This window comes from Pongo pygmaeus, chromosome 19 (genome assembly GCF_028885625.2).
Source record: "Pongo pygmaeus isolate AG05252 chromosome 19, NHGRI_mPonPyg2-v2.0_pri, whole genome shotgun sequence".
Classification (NCBI taxonomy): domain Eukaryota; kingdom Metazoa; phylum Chordata; class Mammalia; order Primates; family Hominidae; genus Pongo; species Pongo pygmaeus.
The window spans coordinates 21011974-21031011 of NC_072392.2; the positions used below are offsets into that span (position 1 = coordinate 21011974).

General features: G+C 38.6%; 1 protein-coding gene across 6 annotated transcripts in view; it reads right to left on the bottom strand.

Moving 5' to 3' along the window:
- Nucleotides 1-19038, bottom strand: part of ULK2 (unc-51 like autophagy activating kinase 2) — a 103680-nt gene that overhangs the window by 28396 nt on the left and 56246 nt on the right. For all 6 annotated transcript variants that reach the window (XM_063656426.1, XM_054458472.2, XM_063656425.1 and 3 more), the window contains exons 13-16: nucleotides 16657-16828; nucleotides 10293-10353; nucleotides 4622-4759; nucleotides 1673-1818 (exon numbers count right to left, since the gene is read on the bottom strand). In XM_063656426.1, the coding sequence (XP_063512496.1) occupies nucleotides 1673-1818; nucleotides 4622-4759; nucleotides 10293-10353; nucleotides 16657-16828 (517 nt within the window). The remainder of the gene's footprint in view (nucleotides 1-1672; nucleotides 1819-4621; nucleotides 4760-10292; nucleotides 10354-16656; nucleotides 16829-19038) is intronic.

A 19038-nucleotide genomic window follows, 5' to 3' on the forward strand; every position in this document is an offset into this window, starting at 1 on the left:
GCTGAAACCTTCTTAGACCTATACCATAGTCTGAGACTCTTCCTGGCCAGCTCTTCCTCCTTCCTGCCCTCCTTTTCCAGGTGTTGGACCTATGTCTTGGTCTGAGGGCCCTCCCTACTTCCTCCTGCTCCTCCCCTTCATTCTTCACAGAAGTTTCCCCAAGTCACTCTCTTGTATATCTAATATGTTCTATGCATCCATTTCTCTGAGAATTAAAACTAACAGAGAGAGAGAGAGTTAGGGAAGGCTTCAGGGAGTTTAAGCAGATGAGAAACATATGTCTATATCAACAGGGCTCATTCCAAGGGATCAGGCAGCAGGCAGAGATCAGATCCTTAGGGAAGGGCTTTATACTTGTGTGCAAGGATGAGATTTGGACCTTGTCTTTGGAGACCCTGAAGTACATCAGGGGCTGCTACAGGGGTGAGAAAGGGCCAAAATTTTATTTAAAGATTTTTCATCTAAAAACAGCTTTGAAACCATTGCAACAGGTAATGTGGCAATTTAAACTTTTTTATTTTTCTTAACACTATCATTGTGTGTTTTGTCTTGAGGGCTCCTGAGGAAAGCCCTTCTCTTGTCTCTGGAGACTTCTTCCTGTTCCATCTTAGTGTTACTTCAGCAGTTCTGACTGAAGGTGGGGCCCTCTCCTGGAAGTATTTTTTTTGCAGTTTTGAGATTTGCCACCCCCAGGCCCTGTGTGCACCACCTGTTCTTCCCACCACCTCAATGCTGCCTCTCATACAGCTGCTGTAGTCTCAATGGCTTTGGCTCTCTCACACATATTTCTGCAGTTTGAACTTTTATTTCTGTCTCTTGGTTTCACTGAAGATATGGTACATGGTTTGTTTTTCCTTTTGGTAGGGTTTTTGTTGTTTCTGGTGTTTTGTTTGTATTGGCATTCTCCTTATTACAGTACCAGGAGAAGTGGGAAGATCTGTAACGAAGCTGCCACCACATGCCTACCAGAACTGGAAGGTTTCTGGTAATTGTGACCCAGAGCTGCTATACAGTAATCCTTATGAGTGATAAGTAGAAAAGGCATTTTATGCACTTCAACCTAGGGTGTCTGACTTTGCATTTAGAGCCCAATCCCAAAGGAGATGCTTTTTATACATAAGTTACATTTATATTATTGTATTTACAGTAGAGATTCTAACAAATTTATACAGAGATTCTCAAAAAGAAGTTGGGGCCGGGCGCGGTGGCTCACACCTATAATCCCAGCACTTTGGAAGGCCAAGGCGAGTGGATGCTTGAGCCCAGGAGCTCGACACCAGCCTGGGTAACATAGTGAAACTTTGTCTCTATAAAAATAAAAAAATAAAAAAAATTAGCTGGGTGTGGTGGCATGCGCCTGTAGTTCCAGGTACTTGGGAGACTGAGGTGAAAAGATCCTTTGAACCCGGGAAGTGGAGGCTGCAGTGAGCCGAGATCATGCCCCCTGCACTCCAGCCTGGGCGACAGAGTGAGACCTTGTCTCAAATAAAGAAAGAAAAAGAAAAAGAAAAGAAGGAGTTTGGATTGGGGCAAAGATGGAGGGACGGGGTATGGCCTCCAATCAGCTGAGAACACTGCCATCGTGAGCCAAAGTTCCTGAAGAAAATGTGTCATGTCAGATTTATTACAGTGAAAAAAAGGTTGAAAACAACTGTTTTTAAACTCTACTTACCCAAAGGGGAAGGTGAGTAAGGCCTAGAAGACCCAGTGGAGAGCCTTCGTCCAACTGTCTGTGCTGTGTCTGCTGGCACTGGGGAGCATGATCCCAGCCGGAGGAAGCCCATGGGGCTGGTGTTGGACCTTCGTACCACTGCAGATCTGAAAAGTAAATTATTCCTTCTATAAAAGGTTCTAGAACTCTCTTTTTATTCCCGCATTTTCTGAAACTTCCTAACAGTATGCCACGGAGTAGTTTTCAAAAATATATAATACAGTCACATGGAACAATTATAAGATGCATAAAAAGAGTGAGGTCTCCCTCTCATTTTTCTATTCTATCTGCCTAATTCCCAACACTTCCCCAATTCTGTTCAAAAGGTTACCATGATTCTTAGTTTCTAGTGTATCCTTCCAGAGTTCCTTAAGGCATATACAAAACAAACTAAATATACACTCCTTTTCACCATGTTTTAACACCAAAGGTGATATATTACATACCAACCATTTTGAATCCTTTTGGTCTTAGGTCCTCTTTATACTCTTAAAAATTACTGAAGACCCCAGAGAGTTCTGTTTATGTAACTTATATCTATTGATATTTACTGTATTCAAAATTAAGCTGAGAATTTTTAAGAATTATTAACTCATTAATAAGCTTATTCCATGTAATATAAGATTATGAAAAATAAACATATTTTCCAAAACAAAATAAATTAGTAAGAAGCATGGAATTATTTTATATATTTTTATAAATTTCTAATGGCTCACAGAAGACATTTGGATTCTCATAATTGCTTCTGCATTCAATCTGTTGTAAGATACGTTATTTTGAGTGAAGAATATGAAAAGGATCCAGCCTTCCACAGATGTGTAACTGTGAAAGGAAGGAATATTTTGGTAGCCTTTTCAGGTTAACTGTGACACGTTTCTTCGATACAACACCAAAACTCAGCAAGTGGTCGTTGCTAAAAGGTTGGCTGCAATGTGGATCTGAAACCAGATTAATGAACTCATACTCCATTATGTGAGACTCCATTCTTTTGCAAAGAATCTTGCACTTTGAATGAAATTTTTACCTGTGCATGATTTTTTTTAACCATTCAGTAATTTGGAAAACATTGGTTCACTGAGTTATGCAGATATTCCAATGCTGATACATTAAACAATATCAAAAAGTCATATTCATAACAAAATATCACCCTCAATTTTAAAAGAAACACCTGTCAAGGTATAACAGAAGCTGTCAAACTTGTATTCACTACTGAATTTTTCCAACATTCTAATTTTTGCTTAAAAGCTCAAGTTTTATCATTGACATTTATCATCACCTGTTTTCTTCAAAGTGGAAAGACTTACCATTTTTGACAAAATGGCTTCTTGATACCCATAACCATAGTTTATCAGCCATTATTTAAGGTAAAAAGGGTACTCTATGACAAAGCAGCTAGCTCAACTTGGAACTAGAACAATCATACGATGCTTTTCCTAAGATAACTACTCTAATATGCAGCAAAAGTGCTTTATGTGTACATCTCACTCAAAGATTGAGATTTTCAAAGAAAAATATTAATTTTTACTGCCTCATTAAGGACATTCCTTTGTACTGCAAGTGTGTAGTGGAGAAGAATACAAAGACTAATAGTATTGTTTGGGTACCACCACCCTGATTCAGGCAAAGGTACCAATAGCTTTATCCATCTTTGCTTTTTGTACTATCAGTGCATGTATCAATGTAATGAAAAAAGCAAATAACGTCTAATTTTTATTATTAAAATAGTTTTGACCTCATGGACCCTCTGAAGGGATCCACAGACTAAACTTTGAGAACCACTGTACAATATACTGTTAATCACTTTACTTTTTTCATTTTATAATATAACTTGGAAATCTTTCTATCTTGGCACAGAGGGAACTCCTTCACTCTTTGTGGAATGGAAGGTGTGTAATATTCCATGATCAGAGATGGATCATGATAAATTAGTTCATTACCGGTGGCCACATGGCTTATTTTTCATCCTTTGGTATCATAACAGTTAACAACTTTGTGTAAATGCAATTTCTTACACAGGAGAGGCCTGTATATGTAGAGTATGTCCATGACATACATATATGTAGAATTAGTTACCAGAAGTCAAAGTGCTATTTCCTCCCGCCACTCTATGGAGTTCTCTGAGATTTAGGTCTCTCTGAGGGTACTGTGGGGCACAGTGATTCTCCTTATGTCAGAATCCCTGATTCTGATACTTACGTCTGCCGTGCTAAATCAAGTACCATTTTTCTACCCCCTTCTGTTTTCCAGAAATTTACTGAACTCTCTCTCTCACTGAATAGAGTAAGAATAATCTATGCTTGGCCAGGCGTGGTGGCTCATGCCTGTAATCCCAGCACTTTGGGAGGCTGAGACAGGAGGATCGCTTGAGGCCAGGAGTTCAAGACCAGCCTGGTCAATGTAGTGAGACCCCATCTCTAAAGCACAAAAAAAAAAGAAAAAGAAAAAGAAAAAAAAAAAAAGGAATAATCTATTCTTATTTCACTTGTTTTTGTGGATTTGTACCTCTGTTATTCCTTTAATATGATCTTAGTAAGGTCTCAGGATGGGGGAAAAAGCAAACAATATGTAAATAATCTGCTACAACTGGTGGGATTTCATTTTTTAATAAGTTCTTCCTCAATTCTTAAAAGTAATTATACTTTTTAAGTGTATATATCTATACACATGTATACTTAACACATATAAATAAAACATATACAAATATATACATATCATACTATATTATCAAGCCAAGCTTAAATATCATTTAAATTGATCAATTATAAAACTTTATTATTCAATTTTGTGCATTCCCATTATACACACATGTAAGAGACTATGCCACAGAAAGTAACATATCTTCCAATAGCAATAAAATTTTTTTTAAAGGAGATGAAAAAGAATTAAGCAAGAAAAAAGCTACTAACTTACCTTGGAGATCCATGTACATTTGTGCCTGAGCTGGCAGTAGATGTAAGATTCTGCTCTATGCGCTGATAATTCCTTATTTGAGTAGGAACTGGAATTGGTGCTGTTTCGCTGTGAGGTGACACAGTAGGCTGACACTGCCTGCAATCGTAATTTATTGAAAAAGGAAAGAAACAGTGGTAGGACTGTTTTTCTTTCATTTGACCCATTAGTTATATTTAGAGAAAATTCCAGAAAGAGCCAAATGGTCACTCCACTACCTTAATAAGAAATGACCTTGTTAAAAAATATATAAAGCCAAAAAAATCACATTTATTATCTAAAAAACTCCTGGCATTCATATGCATACTGAGGACTAAGAATTATAATAACCTGGAAAAAAGTTCCTTTACAACAACAGGAAAAGTCCACAGGTCAGCAAAACTGTTTCATCCACTCACATTCTGCTATTCATTACTATGTGAGAGAAAAAATATCCAGGAAAATATGCTGGGTAAAAGAACAGGAAGTTCAACAACAAAGATGACTGGAATGTTTGCAAAAGTCATGAACGCTGTAAGCATTCCCAAAGAGCTCTGACTTTATGAAGAAGGAGAACACCTTGCGCAAACTCTCAAAGCATGCAACTCATCTGACGTCCACATTTTGTAGTGTCAGTATTTGGTTTCTTTAATAGCCTCTTTCCTCACTTTTCATAAATTCAGAAATAGAATGTCCTTATATCACTTTCAATTCACTTCACAACATATCCTAAAACATATCAGAGATAACACTGGGCCCTAAGAGAGATGACTTATTTCAAAGTAAAAAGAAATATAAAACACTTTTGTAGTGGAGATGTTAGCTGCTTTCCCAATATCCATTCAGCCTTTATGTCTTACTAAAAAATAACTTAAAATCTATTTTATTAGTGGCAATAATATGCCCAATTAATTGCAGCATATCCCAGACTCCCTTGCAGCCAAGGATAACCATATGTCTTTCTTGCTCAGTGAGATATAAGCAGAAGTCTTCTACTCATTCTTCCTGTTCAAAATGTGAGCATGGTTGCTGGAGCTTCAGCAGATACCTTTGAACCACAAAAAAAAGGCCAAAAGACCTGAAGACACGTAACTTCCTTGAGCCACAGAAACCAAGGAAACAACTGTTTATCGTGACTTTTCTTCATGTGAGAAAACCTTTAAGTGTTCAACCACACTATAGTTAGAACCCTATGGTTTACAGCCAAGTGGAATTCCTAATGATACGCCATTTAGTGTGCTTCTATGAGCTCTCTCTATACATTTTTATTTAGGTATTTCCATGTAGTATCTTTAAATACAATAATGAATGTTTTTAATATCTATACATCTGATTCTTCAGTTTATCTACATCCTAAAAACAAACAAACAAAATCCCAAAAACACAAACCCTCTACTACCACTAAAACAGCTTAACAGTACTTCACTAATCAGCTCTGGTGTCTGCAAGCCAGTGCACTCACAGGTCTGACAACCCAAGTTCCTTAACAACAGAATAACCAACACAGTCATCCATTATCAGAATGTGAATGAATCAATGCCATTTTTTTTAATTGTTTCAATTTAGTCAGTAAACAGTTTTTGAAGCATTCATTCCCTGCTAAAGTACATCAGGGAATTTTTTTTAAATACACATTATCAAGCTCTAAAATTTTTCCTGTACTGGTTAATCTCCGAAGGGAAGAAGCTAAATAAAGGTACCCAAAGAAGTAAACTTAGCAACCTCATAATTCTAAGCACCTCTTCTCAGGTAATCTCACCTGGCTTCTCTAACACCTCTGGTTCCTCCCCCTACCAGCATGAGGACATGAACATCCATGGATGGTGTTCTGCAAATGTTATCTCAGATATTCTCTGGACAGGACCTGCAAGCAGACTTGCTCAGGGTCTAGAAAGTCTTCCCTGGACAAATTCCAGATCTCTAGCTAGCTAAGACAACTGCAGCCATTTTCCTGTACAACTTAATATTAACACCAATATTTAACCATCACTCAACTCCCTGAGTCCAAGTTAAGGAGAGGGAAAGTCTATGTATGTCCTGAGTCTCCAGCACATCTTCCTCACCTCCACTAGGGCCTACAATTCACAACATTCTCTGTGTGGACCGTCATCTTGGACCCATATGAAATACTTGAAAGATGAGGCAGCCTGGCCACACAGTAGCACAATCACGTTATTCTATCTACTTGTGCTGAGAGGAAAGCACAAATGCAAACAGACAAATAAAGACTAGGTGATACCATGACAACTTCTTCAAATTCACAATCTTCACACCAGGAGATCCCCAGTTGCCTCTTTGTTTTAGAAGACTCCAGGAGTAAATCCTGAAAGGCTGACAAGTAATCAGGAAAGCAAGGGTTCAGCTGGAAGTAATGCCAAGGGACAGAGGGAGAGAAGAAGGAAGGATCTATGCATAAGAGCTCCTGTGAAACGCAATCTAGCAGACTAATGCTAAGCCACAGTTGTGAGCTCATGCTCAAGAGGCTGTGTAAGTGATGGGGAGCCAAGTGGAGATAACCTGCTCATCACCCAGAAACCCAAGCAGCATCAGAGAAGGGCCTAGTCTGGCACACAGGCACACAGCTTGCAAGGTGCTAGTGACAAAGGGGTTACTGCATGTAAAGGGAAGCAATCAGAAAGGTAGAAATCCACTCAGATGGTGCACTCTAATGCACCATGGGCTGTGTATGCAGCTGGCCTCCATCAATGCCTGGCAACAACCAGTCTTAGAATTCTGATATCCTAACTCCCATGCCTGTGCCTATTTTTTGTCTGGATGCACAAGGAATAGATATTATATTCCCTACATGTACTGAAAACTGCCATGTAGCTAATGAAGGCACTATTACCAAGAAGTGCTGCTTTAGAGAACAATGCATATTCACTTGTAAAGGAAAGTTCAAGAATTAGACCATAGGAAGAGAAGCCAAAAAGGAGCCAAAGATGACTCAAGAAGAAAAAAAGGCAGCACATCAAAAGAAGTGAAAATTTGGCAATATACAATTCCCATATTTGAATTCCCATATCCTCAAAGAGAGGAAAGAAACAAGATTGTACAAGATTTGCTTATCCCCATGGTTCCCAAACTGTGCACTGAGGGCCCCCAAGGTACCAGTGCTACTCAAGGGGTGCCTTAGAGTACATCAAATTGTTTAAGGTTTGGGAGGCTGAAGCAGGTGGATCACGAGGTCAGGAGTTCGAAACCAGCCTGACCAACATGGCGAAACCCCGTCTCTACTAAAAATACAAAAAATTAGCCAGGCGTGGTGGCAGGTACCTGTAATCCCAGCTACCCTGGAGGCTGAGGCAGGAGAATTGCTTGAACCTGGGAGGCGGAGGCTGCAGTGAGCCGAAATCGCACCATTGCACTCCAGCCTGGGCAACAAGAGCGAAACTCCATCTCAAAAAAAAAAGATACTCTTGCATATACAGTGAAATGATCTTAGACAAGAATGCTAAGACCACACAATGGGACAGGCACAGTCTCTTCAGCAAATGGTGCTGGGAAAATTGGATATCCACATGCAAAAGAGTAAAGTTGGAATCTTATCATACACCATACATAAAAATTAACTCAAAGGGGATTAAAGGCCTGAACGTTATACCCAAAACTATAAAACTCCTAGACAAAAACATAGAGGGAAAACTTAATGACATAAGAGTAGGCAATGATTTCTTGAATATGATGCCAAAAGCACAGGCAACAAAACAAAAAATACACAAATATGACCTCCTCAAACTTAAAAAATTTTCATGTATCAAAGGACACAGAGTCAAAAGACAACCAAGAGAATGGGAAGAAATACTTGCAAATCATACCTGACAAGAGGCTAATATCCAAAATATATAGAGAACTCTTACAACCCAACAACAAAAACCCAAACAACTCAATTTAAAAATGGGCAAAGATCTTGACTGGACATTTCTCCAAAGATGATATACAAATGGCTAAGAAGTATAAAAAAAGATGGCTCAATATCACTAATCGTTAGAGAAGTGCAAATCAAAATCACAATGAGGTATCACCCCACGCTCATTAATTAGGATGGCTGTTATTTTAGAAAATAACAAATGCTGGTGAGAATGTGGAGAAACTGGAACCCCTGTGCACTGTTGGTGGGCCTGTAAAATGGTACAACTGCTATGGAAAATTTAGCCAATTCCTGAAAAAATTAAACACAAAATTACCATATGACCCAGCAATCTCACTTCTTGGTACATATCCAAAGGTACTGAAAGCAGGATCTTAAGGAGATATTTACACACTCATGTTCATAACAGCATGCACAATAGCCAAGAGGTTGAAGCAACCCCAAATGTTCACCAATGGATGAATGGATAAACAAAATGTAGCATATACATACCATGGAATATAATTCAGCTGTAAAAAGGGAAAAAGCCTGTCACATGCCACAACATGGATGAACCTTACAGTCATTATGCTAAGTGAAATAAGCCAAGTCACAAAAAAGACAAATGCTATATGATTTCACTTACATGAGGTATCGAAAGTAGTCAAATTCATAGAAACAGAGAGCAGAATGTGATTATCAGGGCCTTGAAGGGAAGGGGAAACTGGGAGGTAACGTTTAATGAGTATAGAGTTTCAGATTTGCAAAACGAAAAAGTCCCAGAAATTGGTTGCATAACAATGTGAACATATTTAACACTAATGAACTATAAACATTAAAATGGCTGAAATAGTAGATTTTATGTGTTTTTTATCACAATTAAAATTTCAGGCTTGGCGCAGTGGCTCACACCTGTAATCCCAGCACTTTGAGGCCGTGGCTGGCGATCACCTGAGGTAAGGAGTTTGAGACCAGCCTGGCCAACATGGTGAAACCCCATCTCTACTAAAGATACAAAAAAATTAGCCGGGCATGGTGGTGCGTACCTGTAATCCCATCTACTCAGGAGGCTGAGGCAGGAGAATCACTTGAACCCCGGAGGTAGAGGTTGCAGTGAGGCGACATCACACCATTGCACTCCAGCCTGGGTGATAGGATGAGACTCCGTCTCAAAAAAAAAAAAAAAAAATTAGCCGGGTATGGTGGCACATGCCTGTAATCCCAGCTACTTGGAAGGCTGAGACAGGAGAATGGCTTGAACCCAGGAGGCGGAGGTTGCAGTGAGCCAACTTCCCACCAATGCACTCCAGCCTGGGCCACAGAGCAAGACTCCATCTCAAAGAAAAAAATAACTAAATAAAATTTCAAGAAAATAAATAATGAGGCCGGGCGCGGTGGCTCATGCCTATAATCCCAGCACTCTGGGAGGCCAAGGCAGGCGGATCATGAGGTCAGGAGATCGAGACCATCCCGGCTAACATAGTGAAACCTTGTCTCTGTTAAAAATACAAAAAATTACCCAGGCGTGGTGGCAGGCGCCTATAGTCCCAGCTACTCGGGAGGCTGAGGCAGGAGAATGGCATGAACCCAGAGGCAGAGCTTGCAGTGAGCCGAGATCGCACCACTGCACTCCAGTCTGGGTGGCAGAGCCAGACTCCATCTCAAAAGAAAAAAAAAAAAAAAACCGAAATAATGGACTGTAAAACAAAATAAATCTTAAATCAAGAACACTAAGTTCTATAACCTTACTCACAAAAATAAAATATAAAACAAATTTTAATAAGATAATGTAAATATACATACCCTCCACACACCAAGAACTCATTTGAAGCACGTCTGCCAGCAGTCCCCATTGGCATATCATCTAAAAGAGAGAAAAGAACAATCAGTTCCTGTTATACCATCTGCTTAAAAAAACACAAATTTGTTCCAACATGATTATTAGGATTTCATGCACGATGCAAAATTACCATTGGCTTATGTTATGATTTCATCTATAAGAAATAATAGATGACCTCAGAAAACTACACCTAGCTGAAGACATAGGCTGCAACTCTTTGGATGCCCACTTCTATAAGCAAATTTGAGGTCTTCTTCAAAATAAAATGCCATATTTATTGCAGTGTTTACATATTCCTTCCCCATTAAACACCCAAAAACTGTGCTGTTTTTATCAGGTTCCTTTTTCTGTGTCAATGACAAAAGTTCTGAGAGTTGTGCCCTTTAATACCATTTGCACATAACTTCATTGCAAAATTTTGCAAAGAACATGTATATAACATAATATAACATAATAGAAGAACTGACCATATAACAAAGTCTAGTTCAATAAAATGTCAGATTACCCCATCCTCCTGCATAACACTCTCTCAGGTCTTGCGTGGGTTGTTGAACAAGATGTCATGGAAGAAGGCCAGGTGTGGTAGCTCATGCCTGGAATCCCATCATTTAGGGAGGCAGAGGTGGGAGAATAGCTTGAGCCCAGGAGTTTGAGACCTGCCTGGGCAACACAGCAAGATCCCATTCTCAAAAAAAAACAAAAAAAAAAACATAATAATGTCAGGTAGCAATAAGCATTATAAAGGAAAATAAATCAGGGTAAGGGAACAAAGAGTAGCAGGGCAAAGGGGAAGTCCATTTTTATTTAAAGACAATGAATACTTGTCTATAGGAGAATTGAGAAAACAGGGAGATGAAGCAGGGATAAAAGCTAGATTTCACTAAGTGTACTTTCTTTCGTAGCTTTGAGTTTGAAACCATACATAATTTTCAAACGAAATTAAATCAAAAGAAAATAAAATACCTAAAAATCAAAAGTAAAGGAACCTAATCATGTATCAACCCAATAGCTTAATCACGAGAGGGAAATTATTTCAAGTAACTTTTTTTTTTTTTAATGTATGTATTTTTGAGACAGTCTCACTCTGTCGCCCAGGCTGAAGTGCAGCAGCATGATCTCGGCTCACTGCAACCTCTGCCTCCAAGGTTCAAGCAATTCTCCTGCCTCAGCCTCCCAAGTAGCTGGGATTACAGGTGTGTGCCACCACACCCAGCTAATTTTTGTATTTTTAGTAGAGACGGAGTTTCCCCATGTTGGCCAGGCTGGTCTCGAACTCCTGACCTCAAGTGATCTGTCCACCTCGGCCTCCCAAAGTGCTGAGATTACAGACATGAGCCACTGAACCTGGCCTCAAGTAACTTTGAAACTCAATAATTTGATTGCATATACCCAATGGGATTATCCTAAGGACAAAAAAGATCTTAAATGGCTTTCAATGACCACATTTTAAAAAATTTTAAGTCAGACAGGACCAATAAATAATCATATTTTAAGTAATATTCAGAGTTCTTTTGATATATTGTAATTTTGAAACTATAGAGGCAACAGGACAGAAAAGAGAAGAGCCTAAACTCACAAGGACAAAAAGAACAGAAAAGTTCACAGCCACCAAAATTTGGAAGGTATAGTTGATGGACGAGTAGTATTTAACTTAGTTGACCCAAGAAGATAGAACCTTAGCCAGCTGGAAAGCCCAAAAGTAAACCAATTTACATCACAGAACTCCAAAATGCTGAGTAATCAGCAGTACCAGATACCTTTCAGAGTAGCACTGAAGGTAGGACTAAAAGCAGGATTGATTGAAAGTCTATTTAGAAGCAGTTAGGATATAGTTCATCATAGTGTATCGTGTTCAGGATTTTGGTAAGTGAATAGATTACAGCTGCTCATGGAGGGAGGGGTGAGTAACTATGTGAGTTGATGAATATATTAATTTATTTCACTGTAGTAACCATTTTACTATATATAGATGCCCCTCAACCTAAGATGGTGTCACTTCTGAATAAACCCACTGTAGGCTGAAAACTGTCCTGGGTCAAAATGCATTTAATACACCTAACCTACCGAACATCATGGCTAAGCCTAGCTACCTTAAACATACTCAGAATACTTACACTGGCCTACAATTGGGCACCAAAGCCTATTTTATAAAGTGTTGAATATCTCCAGCATCAGCTATTTACTCTGGTGATCGCAGGCTGACTAGGAGCTGCAGCTCGCTGCTGCCACCCAGCATCACAAGAGAGTTCTGTACCGCATATTGCTAATACAGAAAAAGATCAAAATTCAAAATTTGAGGGATGGTTTTTACTGAATGCATATCATTTTCCTACCATCATAAAGTCAAAAAATTGTAAGCCAGTGACCATTTGTATATCTCATAATATCATGTTGCATACCTTAAATATACATAATACAACGTATTTTTTATATAGAATTCTTTTTAAAAGAAGCAGTTAGAATTTTATATCCTTTCCCCAACCTTATGCAGGTAGGCAATGCCCATCTCCCACTATAGCAAAAAACTGTACATTCATACTTGGGACAGAGTAAAACAGAGGGTCTCTGAACTGCAGAACAGCAGGAAAAATTAAAAGCAAGGGTACTACACTAATAAAAAGATTAGTGGAAAAGAGTTATTAAATGAAATTTTACAATGACTATTGAGAACTCCATACTTCTTCCCCCATTTTGCTACTCCAGATAGTATCAAGTTTATACTCTTTAGGCAAAAGATTGGATGAGTCTTTTGGGGGATATGAGTAGCCCTCCAAAAGGGAAATAGTCCCAAGAATTGCCCCCGCCATAGCATTCATCAAAGAGGCTTGCTTGCTGTCAATGAGACAGTCCCACGTACAGAGCTCTCAAACAACTTTCAAATTCTCCATCGTCAAGAAGCATACAATAATACACTGCATGTTGAAATAAGAACAATACTCAGAGAAAAAGAACTTCTGAAAATTTAAAACATGAGAGCATAAAAGAAAAACTCACTGAAAGGATAAGAAGAAACATTAATAAAATTAAATTAGAGCAATAAGACAAAAAGAAGGAAAAGCTGACCAAAAAAAGATAAAAATCAGCAGGGCACTCAGGTACTTGTTACATATTACTTTTAAACTGTATAACTGTTTTAAACATCTTGTATGTATGATACATTTCACAATAGCACATTTTTAATCATTAAAAAGAAGGGCATGATCAACTGTAACAAATGTGGACATATCAGGACAATGAGGACTGAGAACTGACCCCTAGGATTTGGCAGCACAAAGATCTTGACAGGAGCAGTTTTGAAACATTTACACCAGCACACACAAGAAAAAAGATAACTAGAAGAAAACAAAAGATGTGAATGCTCTTTATATAGAAAAGTATAAAAATGTATCAAAACACATTAAAGAAACCTAAATAAGTGGAGAAATACACATTCATAATTAGGTGACTTAATATTGTAAAGAACCTGCCTGTCCTTGAATAGGTCATACTATAAAGTCAATGCAATTCCCATCAAAATCCCAAAATGGGTTTCATAAACTTATCGAGCTGAAATTAAACTATATGTGGGGGGAAAGGGCCAAGAATAGCCAGAGTGATTCTGAAGAATACTGAAATGCTCTCTGCCTCTCCTTCCCTCCCTGACCACACACACATACTGACACAAATTTAAAAATTCTTATAATATAGACAAAAAAAGAAACCCCATCGTGTATTTCAACCTGACATGACAAACGTTGACACTGCACATCAGTGGAGAAAAGACAAATATTTAATAAATAGGACAACTGACCGATCTCTACCTTGCTCCATCTACAAAAATGAATTACAGGTAAAATTATATGTGGAAAAAAAATCTTTAGAAGAAAATATAGAACACCATTATAACACTAGGGCAGCATGACAGAGAATATTAGTACAAGTTGTTTGTACCAATATATTATAAAGTTGTAGATATCTAAGTTTTTAGTTAGAAGAAATTCTGGGACATGTACACAAGAATGTCTGTTATTATATACATATATATATTTTTTTTTTTTTTGAGACAGGGTCTTGCTCTGTTGCCCAGGCTGGAGTGCAGCGGCACAATCATGGCTCACTGCAGCCTCAACCTCCCAAGCTGAGACTACAGGCATGCACCACCATACCCAGCTAATTTTTCTTTTTTTGGTAAAGGTGGGGTCTTGCCATGATGCCCTGGCTGGTCTTGAACTTGGGGGTTCATGCGATCCTCCCACTTCAGCCCCCAGAGAAGCTCTGATTACAGGTGTGCACCATCACGTCTGGCTAACTTTTTAGTTTCTGTAGAGAAAGAATCTCACTATGTTGCCCAGACTGGTTTCAAATTTCTGGGTACAAGCAATCCTTCCTCCTCAGCCTCCCAAACTACTGGGATTATAGGTTGTGAACCACAACGCCTGGCTCATTACATTTTGGACAGTGAAGTGGTAGAAGTAACCCAACTATAAATCAGTAGGGAAATGGATAAACTGTGTTTTAGTTATATTATACAATTCAGGTATTAGAATGAATTTTGAATTTTGGAACATTCACATTATACTGAGCATTCCAAATGCAAAAATCTAAAATCTGAAATGCTTCAATGAGCATTTCCATTGAGCATCATGCTGGCACTCTAAAAGTTTCAGATTTGGGGGCATTTCAGATTTTCTAATTTGGCAGGCTCAACCTGTAACTATAAAAACACAAAAATCCTATGTTAAGTATGGATACAATTACATGCAGAAATATGAAATCTACAGGAAGAATATACCCCTAGCAAGAGCAGAAAGAGAAAAGGCACTTTAGCTGTACTTACAGCATTTTTTTTTTTGCTTTTTTGTTTGTTTGTTTGTTTTTTGAGATGGAGTCACTCTCTGTCGCCCAGGCTGGAGTACAATGGCACAATCTCAGCTCACTGCAACCTCCCCCTCCCAGGGACCCCAGTGCTTCTGGAGGGGGTTCAAGCGATTCTCCAGCCTTGGCCTCCTGAGTAGCTGGGATTACAGGTGCGCGCCACCATACCTGGCTAATTTTTGTATTTTTAGTAGAGACAGAGTTTCACCATGTTGGTCAGGCTGGTCTCAAACTCCTGACCTCATGATCCGCCCACCTCAGCCTCCCAAAGTGGTGGGATTACAGGCGTGAGCCACTGCGCCCGGCAACTTACGGCATTTTATATATTTTAAAAAGACATCTAAGACAAATACGGCAAAATATTGACCTATATAAAAGTAACACAGCCTAGTGGGTACCTTGAGTATCTGCTCTATTATTTTGTTTAAAATGTTTCATGATTTTAAAAGTTTTAATTACTTTTGGTAAAGAAATAAAACCACTTGACAAGTTAATGGGTGCAGCACACCAACATGGCACATGTATACATATGTAACAAACCTGCATGTTGTGCACATGTACCCTAAAACTTAAAGGATAATAATAACAAAATTAAAAAAAAATAAAAAAGAAAACCACTGTACTAGATTACTTTTAAAGGTAACTCTCAGTTCTCATAATGCTGGTTATAAACTGCCATGGCACTGCTGCTGTGGTCCATGTTTTCCCTTCCGCACCCAGCTAATACTCAATCACATTCAGTTTAGGGATTATGGTCTTCCCAACAACTAGCACAGTGCCTAGAATGAGCATCTACTAAATAAGTACTAGATGAACAACTAAAAAGACCTGATACAAACTGCTGCACATAATCAGCACTTGATATTATTCAATTATTAAAGTAATCAAATCTCTAGCTTTTCTGATACTACTCCTTCAAGATCAAACCAGGGTTCCTTCTTTTTAATAGTTTTACCTAATCTCTCTTTTTTGTAGGTTTTCTGGTACCCTTCACTATTCCAAAGTACACTGGCTCTATTTAGTCACTTGGATTCTAGTTCCTTTATGAAAATTCTTCCCATATATTTATGAAGTTCATTCCTTAACTTACATAAGTATTTTCTGAAGGACGTTCAGATTGTCTATAACACTCTTTTGACTCAGGTTTTTTCCCCAAATGAGTTGTTCCTTTCTTTCCTTAGTTTCACTCATTCTGCTGGTTTCTCTATTTCTTTCTGTTTGGATACAAACAGAATTTGAGATCATTTCCTATAAAGTTTTCATGTACCTTCAGAATCCAAAATTATTGTTTAATAGAAGATGATTGAGCAAATTTTAAAAAGGTAGGAATATAATTCTGAGAATTCAAACAACTAAATAAAATGCTCATTTGAAAAGGTGCCCTACACAAGAAAGTGTAATATATGGGTTAAAAAAAGATGCTAGTTTAGTAGATTAAGAAATACAATGTGTACAAGTAGAAAAGATTCTCACTTGAGTGGTCTGACGAGATGTTGTGTGGCACCAAAACAAAGTCATCCGTGTCACAAGAAGAGTTCTTGCTACTAGTACTGGCAGAATCTTTGGAAACTTGTAGATAGTTGGGAGGACCCAATGGTGGGGAAGATAAGTTTTCTTCCTGAATATGCTGCATATCTGGAAGGGACTAAAATTAACAACATAAAATTAAAACTGGCCTAATAATCAAATGCAAGTCAGAATAGTGACTAGACTAAGGAATTTTTTTTTTTTTCCCCACAAAAGTGGGCACGAAGTCCAATTCCATCTAAGGTTTCAAAAAATCTCTTTGGAAAAGCTTTCCTTTAGAAAACCTTTCTTTTAAAAGTGTTTGCATAAAGACTTCTAAAATGTTTTCCAAAAGTGATACTTAAAAATATATCATACCACTTATCCACATGTACTTGCCTCCCTCTCCTGAAGTTTTTGAGAAAGTGAATTTTTATCATCACAACATCCCCCAGTTCTAGCTCATGGCCTAACAAAGCAGACACTTAATAACTCTCCACTTAATGACTAAACACAAAATGTCCAGAGACTTTAAATTAATGACATCTTATACACACACAAGTTTTAAATATATAATGAAGAAAAATTACAAGCAGGAAACCAAGAGAACACATAATGTAAAAAAATAGACAAATCAGGAAGGGTGCCTGCACTTAAGACCAGAAATGTATTTATAGACTTGGAAAACCTTACAGGTATCCTTGTGTTCCTCTTGTTTTTGTTTTATCGGGGTAGTAGTTGATTTGTTAGTAGGAGATAGGATAGGAAGGGAAGAAAAGCATGTAAATATATTTAAAGAAATACTTAAGAGTTAACTAGCTATGTATCTTTTGTTGTTTATCTAGTTTAAGGACCCTAGTTGACAACTCAGTGAATATCTTGATTATACAATGGTTTTCTACAACAATGAACTTCATAGCTTATTGTGTTAAGCCCCTATTAACCTGTTTCGTCTTTGCCTTTATTTAAGGAAAGGAAAAATACTATATTATGCTCTTTAAACCCAAGCCTTAAATACCTGGTTCACTGCTGCTGCTCCTTTGAATGTCACTGTGCCATGGTATCGGTCACTGATACCACTTATTTTCATGTGTGTGACATGCACTTGACACAATCTCTCCTTATCACTTTTTGAAGAGACTTTGTATCTCAAGGTAATGAAGGGAAGGGAAGATGGAAGAACTAGCACTACTGAGCCTCAACCATGCACTAGGCACTGTTAAGAGCTTTCTGGCAGGGCGTGAATCACGGCTCACACCTGTAATTCCAGCACTTTGGGCCTGTAATTCCAGCACTTTGGGAGGCTGAGGCGGGCAGATCACGAAGTCAGGAGATCGAGACCCTCCTGGCTAACACGGCGAAACCCCGTCTCTACTAAAAAATACAAAAAATTAGTTGGGCGTGATGGTGGGCGCCTGTAGTCCCAGCTACTCGGGGGGCTGAGGCAGGAGAATGGCGTAAACCCGGGAGGTGGAGCTTGCAGTGAGTCAAGACTGCGCCACTGCACTCCAGCCTGGGCGACAGAGTGAGACTCCATCTCAAAAAAAAAAAAAAAAGAGCTTTCCATGTTATCTAACTTTAGCCCATTCACATATAAATAAACAAAGTTCAGACAGGTAATTTGCCCTAGATCACACAATTAAAAAGCAGTCAAGCTGAGATGTGATTCTAATTATCTAACTCCACAATATCTTTCCAGTGGTTTAGGCAGGAACTTTCCCAGTTTCTTCTCCTGCTATTTACAAAATTACCTGCATCTACAATCACCCTGGTCATTCTTTCTCATAACAGTGGAAGAGATGCTTCTCTTCCATGGGAGCTCCTCTCTCCACCTGTGCTCTGCATTCCATGCTCCTCTATGTCCCCAATGGCCTAGAACAACTCCCCTCAGCTCCTGACATTTTCATCCTCTCCTTTTATTATGGCATTTTTTCCCTCTGTAGATAACCATGTTTAACTTTCTCACATCTCAAATCCCTATAACCCTCTCGAATTATCATCTCTTCTTCATTTCTTTTTTCTATTTTTTTTTTTTTTTTTTTTGAGATGGAGTCTCAGTGTGTTACCCAGGCTGGAGTACAGTGGCATGATCTTGGCTCACTGTAACCTCTGCCACCCAGGTTCAAGCAATTCTCCTGCCTCAGCCTCTCGAGTAGCTGGGATTACAGGCATCTGCCACCATGCCTGCTAATTTTTGTAGTTTTAGTAGAGATGGGGTTTCACCATCTTGGCCAGGCTGGCCTTGAACTCCTGACCTCATGATCCACCCGCCTTAGCCTCCCAAAGTGCTGGGATTACAGGCGTGAGCCTATAAACAACATATCTTGAAATTATCATCTTCACTGTCTC